The sequence below is a fragment of the Lontra canadensis genome, unplaced genomic scaffold (genome assembly GCF_010015895.1).
Source record: "Lontra canadensis isolate GAN:19392208 unplaced genomic scaffold, GSC_riverotter_1.0 scaffold87, whole genome shotgun sequence".
Lineage (NCBI taxonomy): Eukaryota > Metazoa > Chordata > Mammalia > Carnivora > Mustelidae > Lontra > Lontra canadensis.
Genome location: NW_022631081.1, coordinates 743275 through 766308, shown reverse-complemented (window position 1 = coordinate 766308; position 23034 = coordinate 743275). Strand labels below are relative to the sequence as shown.

The 23034-nt window shown below is 46.7% G+C and overlaps 1 protein-coding gene across 1 annotated transcript in view; it reads right to left on the bottom strand.

The window, feature by feature from the left end:
- The window catches only part of MYO18B (myosin XVIIIB), a 248035-nt gene that overhangs the window by 119664 nt on the left and 105337 nt on the right, over window positions 1-23034 (bottom strand). The window contains exons 23-28 of the mRNA XM_032883267.1: window positions 22711-22839; window positions 20353-20496; window positions 19227-19316; window positions 6192-6311; window positions 5767-5875; window positions 2085-2209 (exon numbers count right to left, since the gene is read on the bottom strand). Coding sequence (XP_032739158.1) covers window positions 2085-2209; window positions 5767-5875; window positions 6192-6311; window positions 19227-19316; window positions 20353-20496; window positions 22711-22839 — 717 coding nt within the window. The remainder of the gene's footprint in view (window positions 1-2084; window positions 2210-5766; window positions 5876-6191; window positions 6312-19226; window positions 19317-20352; window positions 20497-22710; window positions 22840-23034) is intronic.

Below are 23034 nucleotides of genomic sequence, written 5' to 3'. Positions count from 1 at the left end.
ATTTACACCATGGAAATTGGCCACTGGTAAATGCTAGACATCAGGGTGTTTAGTTTCAAAGGCCCAGTTACCAGCACACCACTAGTTAGAGTGTAGGCTGGTTAAAATATAGTCTAGGTGTCACTGGAGACCATTCAAAACAGGCAAAGAGACCAAAATATCCCTATATTTGTCTAGAAAATATTAGATATGAATACCTGATATTTGTGATGTCTGGCTACACTTTCAAGAAAGGAAGGAAGACTTCAGGATATCCTAAACACAAAGGACGCAAAACAAGAGCCATGACGGGTTTGGCAGCCATGGTGGGGGAGAAAGAGAGAAGCCAAAAGATCCAGAAATGTCACTAAGGATCATAGCACCACAGCTGGGTTTGAACGCTCAGACAAGAGACAAGAGACAGAGTCTTGGGACTAAGGAAGAAGGAGATTGGAAAGAAGACCCCTGCATTAAGTCATGACCCTCAGAGAGCTGCCCCTCAGGATAAAGGGGCAGGAAAAGCTCTACCCACTGGTCTGGAAGGGAGTCAGAAGGCCTGGTGCCAGGCTGGCTCTGGATGGATGAGAACATGTTCCCCTAAGAAGTCAAAACCCTAGATCTGTGCCTCAGGTGGGTTGAGAGCTCAAACTGGCACTTTGCCCTTGTTGCCAAAGTCTGCAATGGAGAGAATTTTTCAGAATCTCAAAGGCTGCTGCAGGAGACAGAGCAAAAATACTCCTTCTAGAGAAACACACCCACAACCCTACAAACATAGAACTGCCATGAAAATCAATACAACATTTTTTTAAAGTTTAAAAGCAAGAGCTAAAATAACTAAACAAAAAATTAAAAATAGAGCTACCCTATGACCTGGCAATTGCACCACTGGGTATTTACTCCAGAGACACAGATGTAATGAAAGGAAGGGCCACATGCACCCCATGTTCATAGCAGCATTGTCCATAGTGGCCAAACTGTAGAAAGAGAAGAGATGCCCTTCAATAGACAAATGGATAAAGAAGATGTGGTCCATGTACACTATGGAGTATTACGCAGCCATCAGAAAGGATGAATACCCAACTTTTGCATCAACATGGATGGGACTGGAGGAGATTATGCTGAGTGAAATAAGTCAAGCAGAGAAAGTCAATTATCATATGGTTTCACTTACTTGTGGAACATAAGGAATAACATGGAGGACATTAGGAGAAGGAAAGGAAAATTGAAGGGGGGGAAATCAAAGGCGGGCAGATGAACCATGAGAGACTGTGGACTCCAAGAAACAAACTGGGGGTTTTAGAGGGGAGGGGTGGGGAATGGGTGAGCCTGATCGTGGGTATTAAGGAGGGCACGGATTGTATGGAGCACTGGGTATGGTACAGAAACAGTGAATCTTGGAACACTGCATCAAAAACTAACGATGTATTTTATGGTGACTAATATAACACCATTAAAAAAAAGAAAAAATAATAAAATAACTAAACACACACAAAATTCACCATAAGAGTCAGAGGAAGAAAAAGGAACATTGTATCACACAGACCACCTGGGAGCCTGTGGTGCAGGAGAAAGGGGCATGTTGATGATGAGCTCACAGTCAAAATTTACAAAACACTGAAGGAAACAGTCCACCCTGAGAGTCAGCGTAATGTGCAGTAATGGCACAGTCTGAAAGAGGCTGAAAGATCTCTTGGCTGCTGTGGGGCAGGTAGGTGAGGGGAGAAGCTGGAGGCAAGGAGACCAAGTAGGAGGCTGTTGCTCTGATCTAGATGAGAAATGGAGGTGGGAGATTAGAGGCAAAGGAAATGGATGAGATTGGACAATTCTAAGGGCATATGGCAATCATTCTATAGAGGAGAAAGATCTGAGGCCCAAGGTCCAAGGTTCTTTATTCTAGAGTATTCTTTCCCCATGTACAACACCCACATATGGACAAAATGTTTCTCATCTCCCACAATGATCAGCATTTGGAGTGGAGGTGGAAAAACATGAAATGGAGGTGCCCTCTTTCTCCCTCCCCAGGTTCAGCCAATACCTTGAACAGTGCTGCTAAGAACCTCCCCAATCTGGCCCTTTGGGGACCCAGACCTGCTACAGCCTCTTACCTTCCGCTCCAGCTCTTTCCTGGATGTCAGCTCTGAGTCCAACCTCTCCTCAAATTGCTGCAGACGCTTCCTGAGGAACTCGTTCTCCATCTGAGCACAGTCGAAGCGCATCTGCCATTCATCCGCTATTTAACAAAGTCGGGGGTGGGACGAGGCAGGAGGGGAGGTTAGGTGAATGAGGTCGTTCTCTCACACTATCTTAGCTCTTTGCACATAATTTTGCAATATAGAGCTCCTGAGGCCTGACCTTGGACTTCAGTTAAGAAATTCTGCCTTAAGTCCAAGTTAAAAAACAAACAAAAAAATCAAAAACCTCTTCTTCCAGGCGGCCTGTCCTGACCACCTCTAGTTGTCCAAAATTATTGCCTGCTTACTATTCTAAGCTCTCTTGCCTTATACTGTTTAATTTCTCTACAAGCATACACATACTTTTCTTTTTCCAAGGGAATTCCACAACCATCTATTCTGGAGAGTTATTTCAGTCGTTTGTAGATTCTCAACACCCTCTAGAAGCATCCACAACACACAGAAGTTTCCCCCATACATGTTGATACAAGTTCACCAATTGGAATCATCTTTCTGGCCAACCACATTGGGTGACAGTACGTAAGCAATGACTACTGGTTAAATTAATTAACAAATAAATCAATGAACAATAATTAAAGGGTAATGAATAAGGGGCAATGAATGTATAGCAACAGAGACATTGGTCCCAAGATATCTCTATGAGATAAGAGAACAATCCCTTGATTCAGTAAAAATCTTAAAAAAAAAAAATCTCTTGCTGATATGATGAAAACTACTTGAATAGAAGGGGCTAGACCAAGGTTATGGTGTCTTTAGATTGTCTGAGTAATAGAATAATTCCCTTAAGGTAATGGAACTGTGGGAAACATTCCACATGTGGACAGCTGAAGATAGTGACCATCCACTTCATTCATCCATCCATCCATCCACCCAACCAACCATCCATCCATCCATCCAACCATCTTTCCATCCATCCATCTATGCATCCAACCATCCATAAATACATCTATCCATACATACATACATATATACATACATACATTTATCCATCCATCCATCCATACATACATATATATATATATGCATACATTCATCCATCCATCCATCCATCCATCATACATTGTTCCTTCTACCATGCACTGAAATGCCCACTGAGCACACTGCTGCACACGAGGCACAAGGGATAATGAAACAAATAAGAAACCACACTATCTTCCAGCAGAATCTAGTACAGGAGACAAATATACAAAAAGACAACTACAACCTAGCATGATCAGATCTCTCATAAGGGAAGCTTATAAAAATCCAGAAGAGAATTCAAACTTACAAAAACAGCAAACTATTTTGTACATGATTGTGTCTGAGGGACTTACTACAATGCCTAGCATATCATAAATACTTCATAACTTTCACTGGATGGATGGATGGATGGATGGATGGATGGATACACAGATGGATGGAAGAATGGATGGATGGACAGGTGGATACATGGATGGATGGAAGGATGGATGGAAGGGTACATAGATGGATGGATGGATGGATACATGGATGGATGGAAGAATGGATGGGTGGATGAGTGGGTACATGGATGGATGGATGGATGGATGGAAGGATGGGTGAATGCTCAGAAAGATGGTAGGACTGAAGTCTTAGAGGAGGTGACTCCAATAGGGATTCCCACATAATGAACTCAAATAGGATGATAAAATTATAAGGAGTTAGAGCTTGTTCAGGTTTCCACCAAGGTAAATAATACCATGGCAGAAAAAGAATCCTGTCTCCCCACCAGGGGAAAAAAAATAACCCTCAAATAGCAAGCATCTGCGAAAGGAAGAGAAACCAGAAAGCATTTGTGCAGCCTTACTCGTACTCTGCGTTATGATGTACCACAGAGCGAGTGGTAGGCATGGTCAGCACAAGCAGATGAGGAAACGGTTCTCCATGCCTCAAGGCTGATTTCCACCTCTAGCGTCCCTCCCGGGGGTGGGGTAAGGGAGAGGCATTCTTAATCCATACATATAATTCAGCCCTTCATTATCCACTTTTCCTAGATTTATCTGACTTCCCCATGTCTACCGCAAATTTCTGGAGTTCGGGGCCCAACTAAAATCCTTCTGTCACCCCCTTCCCTGGTGGCCTACCCAGTGCTGTCCGCACACCATAAAAGGTCCTCTCCAAACACTTCACCATGCATGGTGGAAAAACAGCCATGTTTTCAATAATTGATACTCTGGCTTGAGCCATTGAGGAGGTTGTCGTGGGCTTGCTGGGGTGTGATTAAAATGTTTTATGGCTCCTTTCAACTTTCCTATATTTTAGAAATTTCTGTAATGAGTATGTATTGCTTTCATAATGAAAAACAAAATATTTGTGGATTTGGCTTCCTGGAATGAGCATCCAGGGCTGAGAGCCTATATAGCATTGTGACTAATATGCTCGTGGGCTAAGCACACCTCCCCCTCCCTTTCGGCTCCCAGATCTTCCCAGAGAGAAACAAACTGGGCCATCAGTCACAGTCAGGATGAAACTGGGGCCCATGCTCTCCTGGGGAACTGTGCTGTCCCAACCCATGGGGTGTGGGTGAACCCATTTCCCACTCGCTGCTTGTACCCTCCTTTGCTGGGTGCCGCATCCCAGAGAATCCCAAGCTCCCCTGGTAAATGCCTGCCCTGGGGGTAGCCAGGATGAGAGGAGGCCAGAGCAGAGTGAAAAGCAAATGCACTTTACCTCTTTACCGCCTCATGACCCCTGTTCCTCTGAGTGTCCCTGACGTTTCTAGGGCACGAATCCTCTGGGGGCACCAAAGGGATGATGTCAAGGTTTTTTAAAAGTTGACAGATGCTCTGGGCGTTCTTCTCACCTGACTCATTTAGACTGGGGAGAGGAGCTGACAGAGATGTCACTGTGCCTCTCGAACCATAAAACGTGGGTTTTGGGGTAACTGCGTGAGCCAGGCATTAAGCAGAAAACCTGGCTCTGTGGAGCACACCTGTCGCTGAGTGATTCAGGGGCCTCATCTTCTCTCCAGTACCCCCTGAGTGCCTGACACTGCTTTTAAGTGGGGACAGGAGTAGTTTCTTCTCCAGAGTTTACGAACACAGATACAACCCCACTATTAGTAGCATCAGCCGTTAAGAGTAAGTTAGCCATGAACGTGGCTGAACGGTTTCCATCAATCACCTCTGACGACATCCACTCAAAAGACGAGCAAACTGAGAAGCACATTTCTTGCCCCAAAGCCACCTACCTGGTAAGGGACAGAGTCTAGGTTCCAACCCAGCAATGCAATTTCATTGACTCCACTTTTAAAAACTGAAATACCTTGCTCAAAATTTGTATGAAAAATATTCATGTAATTCTAAAGGTGCTTTGCCATAGAGCCATTTTTTTTTTTAACATTCTTAGTGTTCTTACTGAAGTGTACACGTCATGTTGATAATTTGCTATTTGGGCTATTGTTGGGTTCTCTGACTCATGTCTGCTCTAGACCGGAAGTTCCGGGAGGGCTGGGCTGTGTCAGCCCTAAAGCAGTGTCTTGAGCATAGTCAGTGCTCAGTGTATATGAATGAATGAATGAATGAATGAATGAATGAATGAAACAAAAAGGTGGCATTTTCCACCCACGTCTAACCGCAGGAGTCCCTGGTCTGCTCACCTCCCCCAGTGTGGCTCCTTTCCAAGTCATTCAACTGAATTTTCTGCTGGGCTTCTTCCAACTGCTTCTGCACTTCCCCCAAATTCTTCTGGACTTGCTCATACTTGCTCTGGAAGAAAGACCTCAATGTATCAAACTGGAGCTCGATAGAGTCTGGGCCTGGCCGTCTCCCCCCGTGATACCCCCATAGCCAGGGACTGTCTGGCCCCTGCATGGTGCTCATTCAGGGCACCTCTAAGGCCAAGCCTTAGGAAGACCCAAATGTCCTCCAGGACCTTAAACATGGGAGTCTGCAAGCTAGTGTACCTTGCGCAGGCTTACCGCTCTCACACGCAGGCAGATGGCAAGGGGGGCAGGTCCAGCCACTCCCAGCCACCGTGCGCGGCCACAACCACACCCTCCGGCAGCTCCCAGGGACTATTCACCTTCAGCTCCTGGACCTCCCTGCAAGCGCGCAGCCGCTCTGCCCGCTCACTCTCCAGCACCTGGCAGGCCACGTCCCCTTTGAAGTGTTCATCAGCAAGCTCTATGGTCAAGTCAGCAATCTGAAATGGGGAGGGTTACAACAGGGTCACTCGTGGGGGGAGGGCCACCAACCCTTCTCCCCCCAGGCACCCTCCACAGGACCCCCCGGGGATAAATCACCAGCTCTCTGTGTCATGAGATGGTTAAGAGCGTGGATGTCAGAATTGTATTGGTCTTGATGAGTGAGATTTCTTGGCCCGACACTCACCAGCACTGTGACCGTGAACCAGGCAGGATGCCCACCTGATTCCCAGTTTTCTCAACTTTACAGGGTGGGAGAGAACTTACAGAATCATCTTGAGAATTAAACGAGATCATCATGTAAAGCTTAGCACAGGGCTGGCACATAGTAAGGGCTCAATTTAAAAAGTTGTTTTAGCAGAAAATCTCCTTACCCATCCTTCAGTGAATCATTTTGCTGGACAGACCAACAGGCTCCCCTCAGTAAGACTCACAGATGCCCACCACATAGGAAAGCACTAAGCTACAAAACCTCTCTTTGGGGACGCCTGGGGGGCTCAGTCGCTTAAGCCTCTGCCTTTAGCTCAGGTCATGATCCTGGAGTCCAGGATCCAGTCTCACACTGGGCTCCCTGTTCAACGAGGAGTCTGCTTCTACCTCTGCCCCTTCCCACTGCTCATGTGCTGCGTGCACACTCTCTCTCAAATAATGAAAGAAAGAAAAGAAAACCTCTTTATGGCTCCCCTCTACCAGGGAATGGCCGTTCCCTGATGTGTGTTCTCCGCCCATTTATTCCAGGTGCATTTCTGCTACAACTACTGATTAAATTAACTATTACATACACCTAAAAAAATATGACCAGGCAAGGCATTTCCATGAAAATTAGGGGGAATGCATTGGAAGAAATGAATGCGTGCGAGCTGCTTCTTAAAACGCTTTAAATTCTAATTCAAACATCTACTTTTTCAAATAGTTGCAGGTGTGAAAACTACAGGAAAAAACAATTAATAAATTAGGTTTCTGCCAGTGAACTCCCTCACCATTTGCTCTGCCCTAATGAAATCAAAAGGAGAAATCACATAGTCATGTGTTCGGGGCATGGTCTAAGAAAGGAAAAAGTGGGTCGTGAGTCAGGCGCTCACACTCTACAGGCTGTGGTCCTACCTCAGAAGTACAGTGAGTTAAGGCAGTTCTGTTTCAAGGCAAAAACATAAAAACACTTATATTTTAATGAATTCCCACTTGCACCGAAGTTTTTCCCGTCAACGACCAACTACAGATGCCAGATGGGTCAAGACTTCTGTGCTATTATTGTCCCAAAGTGCAGCCTTCCAGGTTCAAGGATATGCCAAAGCAATGAGGAGAGAAATGGTTATAAGTGGAGCATTTATGATGAAAAGGCTCAGAAATGACCTTACACAGAAGCATAGTTCGGGAAACGGAGACTCCTTCCATGGAGCACAGTGGTTAAAAGACAGGGAAAGAAAAGGAAAAGGAGGAAAAGAAGGAGGAGGACGAGGAGGAAAAGGAGAAGGGGAAGGAGGAGGGGGGGAAGAAGGGGAGGAGGAGGAAGGTACGAGGTTCAAGTCCAGACACAACAACTAACATATTACGTGACCCTGGACGAACGTCTTCCTCTCTGGGGCTGTGGTCGGCTGAGCGGTGAAATGCATTGCATTGGGGAAGTCTATCATCCTTCTTGCATTCCCATCTGATGCCATAAATGTTGTACATGAAGATGTCTAAACACTTCCTTCTTGCATAAGACCCAGTGCATGGCACCGAGAAATGACTGCGGGCTATTGTCACAGACGCTAAGTGGTCCTTACAGCATGGAACCCAGCTGCTGCCCCAGCTAGTTCCCATCAATACCATAATCTCACAGGTGGCCTCAAAAATCATTCCTCTGCCCCGGAGGAGGAGGATAAAGATCTATACATTTTGACTTGGAAAAAAAAAAAAGTCCCCAAGATATATTGCCAACAGTAGAGAGCGGGGTAGGGGTGGGGGGATGGAGAAAAGCAAAGTTGCAGAAAAGAACATTTGGCATGTTCCCATTTTTGTTCTGTCTGTACTTGCACCGTTACCAGGGATTTCTTCTTTCCCCCTAGAAGGGTGGGCTCACTGGAGACTCCTATTTCCTTGTAATGCATTTCTCCACTGTTGATTTTTTTAAACCACTTTTGTAATCGGCAAAACACAAAACCAAATAAATTATCTTTTAAAAAATAGTCCCCAAAAACTGAGCTACAAAAGTAAGGATTGCTGCTCCAGAACATTCTAGGCCCCCCATCTTTTTTCCCCCTCCTCCAACCCATGGGCTTCCCATCTTGGTGACCACACCAGTGTGGGCTTAGACTGAAATGTGTATTTCAATGGAAACGGGGAAGAAGGAGGCTTAGGGAGAGCATTCCAAAGTCACATAGCAAGTGAGTGACAGAGCTGGGACTTGAGCCGAGATGAGTCCTGTCGCAAACCAGGGGCTCTCCCAGGGCAGAGCTCTCCTGGCTGTCTCTGGGGTGGGGCTTCCTGTTGCTGTTCCTTACACTGGTATCTTTAATGTGTTCTGGGGAAACACGTTTGCAGTCCCCTGGGGGTGGTCCCCTGGGGTGGTCATTAGAATGTAGAGCCCAGTCTAGGATTCCCAGAATGCCCACACCACCGCAATCTTCGGTGGGACCCAGGGATCTGGACTTCAACACGTTTCATTGTTATGCGTAAACGCAACCAAGTTTAAGAATTACTGCCTTAGAAATTGCCAGAATCTCTTCCTAATCTTGGCTTCATGCTTGGCTTTAGATGGGTTAGACTGGCTTATGTACAAGGACACAGCAACACTGGCCCTAGAGGAATGATCATTTGCAGTGAGCACTGAATATGGGCTGGAGCAACCTGGGAACGCCCCAGATCACGCCCTAATGCCTTGCATCCCCCATCCCTGCAATCAGCATTGATCCCAAACACCAGGATTGTGTTCTCCCCACCTTAGCCAATTAGTGTGAAATTTAATTTGTTCTAATCAGCCTGAGCAAAGGGAGCACAAAATTAATTTAAGGCATTAATTTTGAGTTCTATACAACCCAAGTCTAGAGCCCCAAGGACAATTAATGGTTTCAAATTAGGGACATGACAGACGCTTTTCACAGAGACAAGTAGCCCCCGACCTTCTCCTGTCCCCACCAAACCCTCTCCCTTCCTACATTTTGGGGCCCAAGGGCTTTATCCGTATAGGTGAGGGTTGGGCACCATGCCCAGAGCTATTAGGCAAATATAAAATGAAAACCAATTTAATGAGAGGAGAGCCTGGTTGGCAAACCCAGAAGGATCCTTGCAGATTACTTAAGGACCAATTAACTAGAAATTATTCCGAAAACCTCCCTGGATCCACCATTTAAGCCAAATCATCAGAATCTCTCTTTGTCCTTAGGGACAATGACTCCAAAGGTCTATCAAAGAGAAGGGGACAGAAATGAATGAATTTACAGTATATTTTACATACAGTCAAATAGAAATAATATCTATCCCTCTCACTGGCATCATTTGCAGTTTGAGAGAAACAGTGGGTAACCATAAATGTTGATGGACATTAAATGCTAAGCACACACGGGACCCTTTGGGCTGTCACTGTCCCTTGTCATTCATTATGTGAGCACCAACTGTGTGCAGGGCTCTGCCTTCACAGATCCGCCTGCCAAGCTGGGGAGATAAAACCACATGTAGAACACCCATGTAGTCTTAACCCAGCCTTGTCCTTGGCTCTTATATTCAAGAGCTCTCAAAACTCCTCAAATGATCTTATCTATAGAGAGCAAGCGGTGGCCTTTCACTGTCTTCCCAGTACATTTCAATTTAAAGAAAACAATTGGTTCATTACAAGCCCTTATAGCAGAAAAAGCTCACGCTCACCGAATGCTGGAAGAGACATTTCTGTCATTCCCTGTTCACAGAACAGAAAACTGAGGCATTGAGTCATGAACTGATTTTGTTCAAGGTCATGGCTGTTAGGTCCCACAAGGAGTCCAGCCTGAATCCCAGGTGCTGAGTCATATTTACAGCGCCTCCCTGTCCCCACATCCACCATCTGACTCAAGGTCCCACACTGGGGTCAGCAGTGCCCCTGGGGTCAGCAGTGCCCCTGGAGAAGACCCGGAAGGAGTGGATGGGGGAGGGGGAGTAATGCAGCCAGCTAAGGTGGGGCTCAAAGGCAAGATCAACCACGATTGAGGGACATGCCCAAAAAGAAAGCTTTATGGACCCCTGGTGGAAGGGAAACCCCATCCCTGTCAACCTGGGTGATTAAGAGAGAAAATGGAAAATAAAATTTTAAAAAGGGGGGAGGGGTTAATCAATAGGGAAAGGTTCTGTCCAGCCGCAGAGCCGGCTGGCTGGGGCGCTGTTTGCTTGTCAAGGAGATTAAAGCCATGGTTTCAATCGCATGGTGTCTGCCCTCAGAGCTGCCTCAGTCATTAGGGGACCTTCAGAACAATTCTCTAGCTTAGTGGCGGCCTCCAGGGTTCCCCAGGGACTCACTCTGGGCACCAGGTCCAACACCTCCCTGTGTATCTGTCTCCCCAGCTGGACCCACCTTAATCATTGTCACTACTCGGAGAGTGCTCACCCTGGGCCCGGCACAAGGTAACCCTCAGAACCTTCCAGGAATCAGGGAGAGGTAGGTACTGACATCTCCGCGTTCCAGACGAGGACCTGAGGCGCCAGGGTACAGACACTCACCCGAGGACGCCCGGCCAGCCAGCGGCAGGGCTGGATGTGAATCAAGGCAGCCTGGCTCCAGGACCTTCTCTCCTAGACACAATGTCAAACTGCTTATTGGGGGCTCAAAGAATGCATAATAATGTATGCAGGAGCCAAGGAGGAAGGGAGGGACAGGGACCCACAGACTCCGGGGTGTCGGTGGGCATGTCAGTGGGCATGTCAGTGGGAACGGGCCAAGAGGCCACGCTGAGAGCGGTGTCATGCCTCAGAGCAGGACATATGGGGTGACACATCTTCGACAGGCCTTGTGGGGAAGGGGTCTTCCATGAGCTTTGGAAGAGGTCTTCAAAGTGCCGTAGCACCACCCCCCTAATGAGGAAATAACCCCTGGGATGCTGTCCCCCACACATCCCATCTTGAAGATGTGTTTTGGTCAGGCCCTCCCCTTCAGGATAGCATGTAAACCTCTAAGAAGATTCTCTCAGCTCCTGTGATCTGGGCCAGATTCAGGAACTGACCCCATTCCATAGCCTCCCTGCGGGCATGAGGCCCTCCCGCCACCAGGACTGCAGGGCTTGGCTGGAAGGAGGAGCCACTCCCTGACCCGATTCCCAGTTGGAGGAGCTGCTCCTCCTCTCTCACTGCCTGTTTGGAGTCAGCCAGACCCAAGGTCAGAGCCCAGCTCTGCTACTCACTAGCTGTGTGATATTGGACAAATCACTTTCCCTCTCTGGTCCTCACTGTCCCCTTCTAGAACACAGGAATACTAATCACATCTTCTTTGCACTTTGTTGGGAAGGTAAAATGAGACAAAACAGGTAAAGGATGGGTCACAGCACCTGGCACAGACACACTGTTCATTGTTACTTTAATTACTCAATCCAACAATATTTCATTCATTCACTCCATTGGCATTGAATGCTTTGAGGGGTGTAAAAAGAGCTAAGATGTAATCACATACGTGTTAGCGGTGGTGGTGATGGGTGAAGACAGGCTGTGTACGACGGGCAGCGAGGGCCCAAAGCCACCTGCCCCTCATCTACCTTCTGCTCCTGGACCTGACCTTAACTCATCCAGTTCCCCAGGTTTTCATCTGTATTACAAAGTAGGTAGAGAAAACAAGATGGCCCCCATCTTGGCTAAGACACGCGGAATATTCCAGCTGTGCACTCCTCTGTGGGGCCTCAGCTAAGCCCACTGTGATCATCCATGACTATGCCCAGACTTAGGCCAGAGGACCTCTGCAGCCAGCTTTCTGCTGGAAGGACACTCTCCCCAGCATGTTCCAGGAGTTCAGGCTCAAGAGACTCTAATATCCCAAGGTACCCAGGCTTTCTTACTCTCCTGGGAATGACAGGCCTGCCACATCCAGTCCCCAGAGGCACAGAGGTGTAGCAGAGCACCAGGAATCAGAAGACTTGATATACGACCTAGACTCAGTCACCACATGAGCACATGACCCCTCGCAAGTCTTTTCCCTTCCCTCCTAGAGATTAACTTCTGCTGGCCACGCTTGTGACTAGCCAGCACCAACTCCCCAGCTCTTTGCAAATACGCTTTCTGAACCTAAACTGAATCCTGGCGAATGCCGGTGGATTCTCTCTCGGCTATTCCTTACCAAAAAGCGAAACTTCTCAAGCTGACAAGACTAGACATCCAGAGTGCACAGACCTCTCTTTGGCTATAAATAAAGTCTTCAGGAAAACCCAGAAGATATTCCAGAGAAGGAAGAAAACACCCCATTCTCATTTTTCTCCATGTGCTCCCACAGCCTTATAGGAAATCCCTATAAGAAGAGAGACCTGCTTTTGGGTGAAAATAAAAAACCCCACTTGGCATCCAGGCAGAATTTTTGCACGCTTGAGGAATATTTATAGCTTGCTTCCTGGAGGCGTCTCATCTCCTCTTCGGCTCCTTCACAAATGAAGCACTTAAATCATTTTGCAATAATGTTGTCTTTTTAATAAGCCTAGTCAAATGGAGTTTCCACTGATGAGGCACACTATGTTTTAGCAACATTTCTGTCAATTGTTTCCCCCCTTACAGAGACAAGCGGGTGGGGTGCAGAGGCCATGAACGGGGCCAGGGGTATCTTTGGGATACGTGACCCGAAGGACTGTCTGCCTCCCAACCATCAACAGAAACTCTTCTAAGACAGCAGAAGTGCAGGAAAGGAAGTACCTTCCACCCGTTCCTTCAAGTGTGGTCCCCAGACTGGCAGGTTCCACATCACCTGACAGAACATTCGAAATTCAGAGCCTCCCCACACCTGCTGACTCAGAATTGCTAGGGCTGCAGAGCAACGTACTATATTCTAACACATCCTCCAGGGGATTTCGACACGCTTTGGAGTATGAGAACCACTGCTTTCACATGGCATGACTCTGCGTCAGATTCACCTTGGGGCTTGTTACAAAGAAGCAGTGAAGGACGCCCATCCCCGAAGATTCCCTCCTGGGTCAAAGCTTCGGGAGATGGCATGGGAAATCTACAATGTACACAGCTCCCCCCAGGTGATTTGGATGCTCTGTAAAGTATAAAAGCAACTGGTTAAAAAAAAAATCATAGTAGCTTTTCGGGGGAGGGGAAAGAATGAAAGACCTTTCTTCAAATCAAATCTCACCTGGGCCCCAGTAGGCTACATATCACCAAATCTCAGCTGCCTCTGATGATAAGATGCACCATTATGGAACATAAGAAAAGAAAGTGCTGTCAATTTTTAGTGCCAGATGCCAGTGATTGTCAAGATGCATCACAATTACAGAGACACAGAAAGGTGGAAAATAGCATGCATCTGGAAACCAGTAAAATACAGAATGAAACCAAACAAGTGTACCTATTGCCACTGATACAGGTTTGGGAGTTCTGGAGTCCTTTGACCTCTTCTTAATGCTTTGGCAGGTCTCTTCAGAGACAAAACTTCAGAAAATAAATCTTCTGATTATTGCATCCAGAAGGGCAAGCCACAGAGCAGAGGAAGAGATCTATGCCATGTATATCCAACAACTGAACTTATATCCACAGTATATAAAGAGTTGCTACAAATCAATAAGAAAACCAGTAGACAATGGCCGAAAGGCTTGAAAGACCACTCTGCCAAAGAGGATAACAAATTTTCAAACACATGCGAAAGGGCACAAATTAAAAATCATGACGTGAGAGTCCTGCACGCCAACAAAACCGTTAAATGAAAAGGACAATACCATGTGCTGATCAGAGTGCGGGGCAACTGGAATGCTCACCCACTGCCATGGGAGAGCCAACTGGTATATACGATTAAGCAAACTGTTTATATCAATTAGAACCCAATATAGAAAGAACTCAAAAACTAGCAATTCCATTCTGAGTGCATTCCTAACAGAAAGTGCATGATACATGCACCAAAACACATGTGGAAGGATGTTTACAGCAGGCTTATTCATGACAGCCCAAAGCTGGAAACAACCAAATGCTCATTTAGAGTAGAATGAATCAATAACGCTCTATACACATGGCATACTATACGGCAGTGACAATGAATAGGAACCAACCATCCACAACCTGGATGATTGTCACAAACAATGTCACATGAAAGAAACCACACAAACACAACCACACACATTTGACTGTATCTAGAAAAAGTTCAAAACTAGGAGAAAAAAAAAAAACACCTAATCTACATTGTTAGAAGTCTGTTCAGTGGTTACTCTTGCAGCACAGTGGCTTAAAGGGTTATGGGGTGGGGATGTTTTGGAAGGAGCCAGGAATGTCCTGTGTCTCCATACAGGTGTTGATTGCTTTGATGTGTTCAATTTGTGAAAATTCACTGAGCTGAAAACTTAGTGGGTGTGTACTCTTTTGTATGTTGGACCTTAACTATAAAGTTTAAAAAGAAGCAAGAGGAGGGGGTGGGGAGAGAACCTGGGTAGGAGGATGAAGAAACGGTAACACTCAGTCCATTTAAATGTGCTTCCTGAATAAACCTCTGCTTTTCCTCCTAGTTGAATTTTTTAGGGAACTGATGTCATGCCCTTGGCTTGCAGTTTAAGACAATGTCCACAAAAGCACTCCTAGAGATCCCCTCCTCTATTTAGTATACACACATTACTGACGTTGTACTTTGCCAGGTTACTTAGTGCCCCTTTTCATGTGGACTCATAGGAGAAGCTTCTCTAATATCTCAATACCGGGGAAAATTAGTATTATCTCAAGCAACAGATATATGTGTGTATGTGTGTGCGTGCCTGTGTTTAACCTGGGGACAACGTGTTTTTGGGATATCTTGCTTCCCTCTTTGCTTTGGTTGCTAGGGAGCTCAGCATCAACATTTCAGTTCAACTTTCATGGCTCCATTCACCCATCTGGTGTCTATTCTGCACAAGGGCCTGGGCCACTGTGATGAGCAAAGACACACCCCTGCCATTAGGGCTTTACCTTCTAGCTGGGACATAAGCATGCGTTGGGGGGTGGGGGGCAGGAGGTGGTGCAAGAGAGGGGCAGTTAGGACATACCCATCAATGCAGCAACAGGAAGCCCAAGGCCCGGGGATCACACATCAGTAGGGGCCAACCTATCCTTAACAAAATGTTAAGCCAAAAGGCTTCTTGGAAGAAGTACCACCTGAACTGGGTGAAAAGGAATGACCAGGCATTAAATGGGTAAGAAGGGTGGAGGGCACAGCCCATGCTAAGTCTGTGAAGTGAGAGCGGGTCTAAGGCTCATGGTAAATTTCTATTTCCTAAGTCTTCCTCTGGTCTGATATGCCCTTCAACTCTTATTTCCCATTGCTCTGATGTTCTTAGCTTTTAAATTTTCTCTTATTTTTGCCAGGCCCTATATGTCTTTTCATACCCATGTATAATACAGAGACACAAAGAACCTGTGTAGAATACTTGGGGGGCGCTGACATTCTGAAGGCTTGGTTCAGGTCTCAGAAGCCTGTAGCTCTAGATGCTAATGATATTCACCTCATCATTCTCTCCAGTCTCCCCTGGCAGCTGAGGCACCCCAAGCCCCCAAGTCCGACTTGACAGTTGGTGATGAATTACTGTATCAAATGTCAGCTCAGTGGGAAGGAGTGTCTACAGGGAAGTCACTGATATTCCCAACCCATGCACAGATCTCTGATTTCTTGCTTCTGCTGCTCTACCATTGCTACTTGGAGCCAAGTCCAAGAGAGGTCAGGCTGTGTGCTCGATACAGACTTGAATGAGACCGTGGAGCAGGGCGGATACTTGAGCGTCATTTCCTCTCCTACTTTACAGTTATTTTCCCCAAGAGGGCATAGACCCATGGTGCAGCCTTTCCACCCAGCCTCTCCTAACTCTGTGTGCTGTGACTGTCCCTTCCAGGAGTCCCTGCCTTGTCCATGGGAGTCAGAGAGAGAACCTCTGACGGGAAGAGTGGACACAAATGTAAGGGGAAAGAGAAATGGTGGAAAAGAGATGACCACCACCCCAGACTTCATTCCATGTCCCCACGTGAGCTAGCCAGGCTCAAGCTGGGCTGTCAAAAGAAGAAGAATGTGTTTTGTTGCCTTGATCATGAACCCAATTATAGCCACCACTATCCACATAGAAAATCAAACAATATTACTGGTAGCACCACAGGCTCACAGGTGTGAAAAGCTCCAGTTTTTGCTCTAAACTGGCAAGTATTATCCCATGTTGCCTCAGGAACTTTGCACTTGCCACTTCCATTCTTTTCCCCAGATCTGTGCACAGATGGTGACACCAAGTGATTTACCACTAGACTCAAACATCTCAATCTAGGGAAGCCGTCCTGGACCACTTAGGTAAAAAAAAGAGCCCCCCGTCTGACTACCACCTTCCTCTGCTTAATATCTATAGCACTTGACCATCCAAAAGTAGTTTGCTTGTTTATTTACTTGTGGTCTGTCTCCCTCAATTGGCCTGGGGACCTTGCAAGGACACAGATTTTGCCATCTCCCTAGCTGGATCTGAGGTACCACCCCAGGCTCCGAATGACAGCTGGGACTAAGGAGGAGATGGGCACAGCACTCACCCTGGGCTCAAAACTTCAGGGAGTGCCAAGAAACTCAGAAACCAAGATAAATAACATTCTAATGCAATATTTAAGAAAGTCAAAATTAATGCCAAAAATCTTTGATGAATAAAACATCAAAAATTTAAATGGAGACAGGATCACACTGTGCCGACTGCCTCACTGGCGTCACCTTAATCCCAGCCCACCCGTCCTGCGTTTATTTGAAATTTTGGTATTTGGCTCATCATGGATTTTTTTTGCATCAATTTACATTTTAAAAGATCCTGCACTGAAATATTATTTATCTTGCTGACTTTTTGGCACCCCTTTAAATTTCATGCCCTACGCAAGTGACTTACTAGAGTCCTAGCCCTGAAAAACTAAGAGGAACAGCTAGTTTCTGTGAACAGCTCTTCCTTGATCTACCCACAGCTCCACAACCACAACCACGTTATACTCTATGCATTTGTTTAGGAATCTGGAATTTGCAGTAGTTCCCTTGGGGGCAGGGACCATCTGACTCCCGTCCCCATCCCCAGCCTGTGAACCCAACACCCAACTAAGGACAGAAGACATTAGCCAGGTGGTCATACCCCAGCCCCCAGATGTAATTTCCAATCACATGTCCCTTTCCATCCCCCAGAGGGGGCCAGCTCCCCAAATTATGATTCCCATGAAATATCTTCACACCAAAACCATACAGCAGATGCCCCACTCCATAAACAGTATTGTCCTGCATACTTCAAAGGTAATATGTCCAATACCATATTTTAAGGATTCTCTCATAACTTAAACCATTTTTCTTCAGTGTTATGTTTTGGAGGGCAACCCATGTAGATTCGTCTCTAGTTGAAGAGTCAGGACATGTTTTCTAAAAAGAGCCAGACAGTAAATATTTTTTAGTCTTTGTAGATAATAGAGTCTCTGTGACAACTACTCAGCTCTGCCATTGTAACATGAAAGCCACCAGAGACTACATGTGATGAATGGGTGTGGCTGTGTGCCAATAAAACTTTATTTACAAAAAAGAAATTGTGGCCAATGGGGTTCTGCCCGTGGGCCACAGTTTTCTTGCCTCTGTATTCATTTCTACTTCTAGCAACTCAATTTTTTAAAAGATTTTATTTATTTATTTGTCAGAGAGAGAGAGCAAGCACAAGCAGGCCGAGTGGCAGGCAGAGGCAGAAAGAGAAGCAGGATCCCCGCTAAGCAAGGATCCCAATGTGGGACTCCATCCCAGGACTCTGGGATCATGACCCGAGCAGAAGGCAGAGGCTTAACCGGCTGAGCCACCCAGGCGTCTTAGCAACTCAGTTTTTAATCTAACAAAATATGTTCATCCTTTCTGTTATTGATAGACTCCCACGTGGTTGTTAATATTTTTTCATGACAAAGTCTCTCCTCTATACTTCTGGTCTTTTCTTATGTAAGTGAGACACATTTTCCAGCATATACCCAAGATAGAATGGCTGGAGCACAGCATAGGGACAGGATTAACTTTCAGAGACAAGGTCAAGTTGCTCAAGAGTGAAGAGATCAATTTACACTCCCAGGGCATTATGACAATTCCTGTTGTTATACATCTTTGCCAACACCTGGCTTCCTCAGACTTGGATTTTGCCAATTCAAGGTGTGGTGCCAAACGGTACCTATTGTGGTGTTAATTTGCATTTCCTGATTGCTAGTTAAGTTAAGCATCTTTTCATGAGTCTCTTGGACATCTGAATTTCAGGACACTGGAACTCTTAAAACAAGAGTTCTCCTCTTGGGACTTGCCAATTCCTCTTTTTGCCCATTTTTTTTTTTCCTACTGGAGTGTTTTTCTTTACATGTCCAAATACTCTTGGCCAGTTATATGTGTTGCAATTTTCATGGCCCAGTAGGTGGTGTGTCTTCATTTTATGCTTTGATAAACATTCCTGCCTGCCTCCTGAACTGACCTCTTTGGCAAGAAGTTGATTACTTTAACATAGTAAAATTTATCCATTCTTCCTCGTGATTTGTGCTTTTATGACTATGTTAGAAATTTTTCTCTTTGGAGTTAGATGATACAGGTTTGAATCTCAGTGCTACACATGCTAGGTGTGTGAACTTGGGAAGAGACCTAATATCCCAGAGCCTCAGTCTCCTCCTCTGCACAATGGGGACAAGGACAGCATGCCCCCACAGGGTTATTCTGAGGAGGCTTGTAAAGCACTTAGCACAGTGTCAGGCATGAAACCACCCCCCATCAACAGACCTCACCCCACACAGGAACCCAAGGAGAGATGGGTTACCTTGCTCTCTAGCAGGTCTGCATTCTGCCGGAGTTCATTTCGTGACTTCTCTGATTTTTCGAGCTTCTGTCTCAGCATTGTAAGCTCCGCCTACAAAAGCAAACACCTTACCGGAAGCCATTCTGGCCCAGAAGCTGAGGTTCCACGTAGGGTAAGAGCAACTGGGGAAGAGAGTGAGTGATTCTGCCAGCGTGTCTGTGATGATGTCCAGATGCTAAATTCCTACAGGGGGCTTTTTACTTTCCCCATTTCTAAATACCAACATCCCAGTCTAGGGGCAGAACACAAATCCTCAGAATGAGTCCATTGCTTGACCCAAGACTGGGGATGCCTGAATGAGATGGTGGGTTTGGCCCTTCACCCCCCAGAGACCACTATCTTGCCAATGGCTCAGCGTTATGCTTGTAGTACCACCATCAGGAGCAGGAGCAGCACAAATGCCCACACACAGCATGGGATAAACTGTGGAAAGAACTATGGGATGAACTATGGGATGCACACAGAAAGGAGTACTGGGGTGTCATGGAGAGAGAAGAACCGGGAAGACTTCTGTGAAACTGGACATGGCATGACTGTCAAAATACATTTCTAAGTGCAAAATACCAGTAGCAGAAGATTATAAACAGTATGCTACATGCTACCTTTGGTGTAGGAGAGAAAGGAACTCTGTGTGCATGTGTAAATTGGCTACTTTTGCAAAAATAAACAACAGCAAAGATAAACCAGAAACCAGTCAAAATGGTTACCTGTAGAAGGAGGGCACTACCAGGATAGAAATGATGGCAAGGGGAGTGTTTTCTGAGACACAAAGAGATCAAGGACTCAAGGATTCCACCACTGAGTCTCCCTGGGATGGACCATAAGTCTTCATGTACCCCTGGGTAGTAATGGGGTATCTGCCTAGCACCCACAAGCCTAGTGTGTGGCTGGACACAGGAGGGAAGGTGGTCTGTGTCTGTGTTGATGGAAGCAGAGGGATATCTGGAAGGGGGCAGCAAGGGCTCCTGGGAATAACACTTCTAGATCAAGAACCTGCAAGGTGGGACACTGGGTCTGGATGTAAGGACTAACACGGGGGTGTGAAGAGGGGTGGCCACCCTGCACCCTGCCGGCCGCCTGGACTGACCTCCTTGGCACGGAGCTGCTCATCCCCAATGGTGGCGCTCAGCAGGGGCCGGAGGGAAACGAGGAGCCGCCACCACGACCAGTCCTTGACCTCCAGGAACGCAGCCATGTTCTTCTGGATGCACTGTGCAGCCAGGCGGCAAATCTGCAGGGAGAAGAGACCAGAAACTCGAGGGGCCCTTCCCAACCCAGGGAAGGTGAAGGAAAGAGAGCAAGGGGGTGGCAGCAAGAGGGATGGAAAAAGCAGGTTCATAGTTAAGGGAAGAGATTGGCTAACTTTAAAATTTTTAAAACTTCCTTTCAGGGGCCTGGGTGGCTCAGTCGGTTAGGCGTCTGCCTTCAGCTTGGGTCATGGTCCCAGGGTCCTGGGATCCAGCCCTGCATTGGGGGTATGCGTCTCTCTTTGCCCATCCCCCTGCTTGTGCATGTGTGAGTGCTCACTTGCACACACTCTCTCTCTCTCTCTCGCAAAAATAAATAAATAAATGATTTTTTAAAAAAAGATTTTGTTCAATGGTACCATAATAGTGCTGGATGGTGACAGGCGGTAACTGCACTTGTGAGCCCAGCATAATGTATAGACTTCAATCACTATGTTGTATGCCTAAAACTAACATAACACTGGGTATCCACTCTACTCCAAAAAAAGTAAATAAATAAAAAATGTTGTTAAATTAAAAAAACATTTTTTTGAAAGCCTCTTTCATCAAGCTGGGCTCTGGGTGTCAGACACTATGTCCCAATTTAATCTTGCATGACCTAAGAAGAAGTAGAGGAAGAGGGGTTGAAAATACGATACGACAGGGTCACATCTTGTACAGAGCTGAGAATTCAAAACCCACCATGAAGGGAAAATCCTTAAACATCCCCAAAATTGTCCATAAGACACAATGGCCATGATTATGTCTCAAGGTGATATTTAGGGGCTAGGTATCACTTTAAGCGAATTTAAACACAAATTCTATGCTTCTCAAACCTGAGCGTGTATCACAAGCACAGGGAGAGCTCCTTAAAGCACACATGCTGGGCTCTGCCCCCAGAGGGTCTGATTCAGTCAATCAGGTCAGGGCCCGAGAATCTGACTGGCTAACAGATGCCGTGTTGACTCGGATGCTGTTGGCCTTGGGACCACTGCTGGAGGACCATGGGCCAAGTTCATTAGTGTCTCAGGTGGGAACCATGCTGACTACCAAGCCGGGAGATGCATCGCTGACATCCCCATCATGAGAGCCAATGCTTGTCCAGCTGGTATGGCTCTCCCTGCAGACCAGGTAGCATGCTGAGCACCTTACAGATTTAGGTCAGTCCTTGCCATGGCCCTGGGAATGCAGGAGTTACTCTCATTTCCATTCTACAGGTGGGGAAACTGAGGCACAGCGTGGCCCAGTCACATGCTCCACACCACTGCCCGATGGTGGAGTTGGGATTTGCACCCCTGCAGCCTGGGTGCAGACAGAATCCAGGGTCTTCATTAACCTCTACTCTAAATCATTCCAAGGGCATAGGCTATGGGTGAGCACTGGGCCAGTGAATTTGCCCACAAAATGTTACTTGTTAATGTTCTTTCCTTTGCCTGCTTTTGCCAAGGGTGTATACGTGAATTTACAGATTTACAGGAGGCTCACGTAATGAGACCGCATGCTAGCTGTAGTACTTACTAAGGAAGATACTAAGGTAACAGCAGCCAGCGCCTGCCAAGCTCAATGGCACGTACCATGCTAAGCGCACATGACCCCATTTCACCTTGACCCAGCTACTGAGCAGTGAAAGCAAGATTCAAGCATACTTCTTGTGCATCTCTAGAGCCCTGCTGCCTTTTCTCCACTGCCCAAGCTACAGAGAAGAAATTCAGTCTCCAAAGGTCTCCGACGATAGTGGCCCAGGGTTGCTCAGGACTGCAGACTCCGAACTGGCCCTTTGGTCCCCAAAGCCTCAGTGGCCAGGTCCTGTCACATCCTGCCTGCTGACCCATGAAAGCCAGGTTCTCCAGAAATGGGACAGGTGGAAACCACAACTGACCCAGCAGGGCTCGGACCACCCCATAATAATGTAGATCAAGTCTGACATCGTTGGTGACTTGATGTCAGTGTCCTAGAAAAAAATCACATCTTGCAAAGTGTTACTTTTAAGTTCCACCATTCAGGGCGAGCCCATGGGTCCGCAGCACCGGCACCATCTCGGGAGACCTGCAGAGACTCATGCTCACCCCAGACCCGCCAGACCTGAAACCGCATGTTAATATTCCTGCAGGAGCATGAGTGTGAGACACCCGTGATCACAGCCCCCAGATCAGCTCAGACGCTGCTTTGCCAGGACCTCGCACCTCTGCAGGGTGGACAAGGCACGTTGGCTACCATACCTTCAGCTTCTTGAATTCCTGCCGAGACAGAAAGCCCTTACAAGCCGCCTGGAATAGAAGGATCCTGTGAGACGCCAGCTTCTCCCGCTGCCTCTCAAGCCTGGAGACCATGCCTGCCTTGAGGAAAACCTGAGAGGAGGGAAGGTGACAGGTGACTCCTCTTGGGCTGAATCTGGGGGGCAAGGCTGTAGCCACTGAGAAGCCAATTCTCTTCCCTCCACCCAAGATACCTACTAGCAGGTGCCCATGATGTAGGGTCTAAATGATCAAAGCATTTTGCCTCTTGATGGCTCCTTTTTCCTTTCTTCTAGACCCTGTATGCTC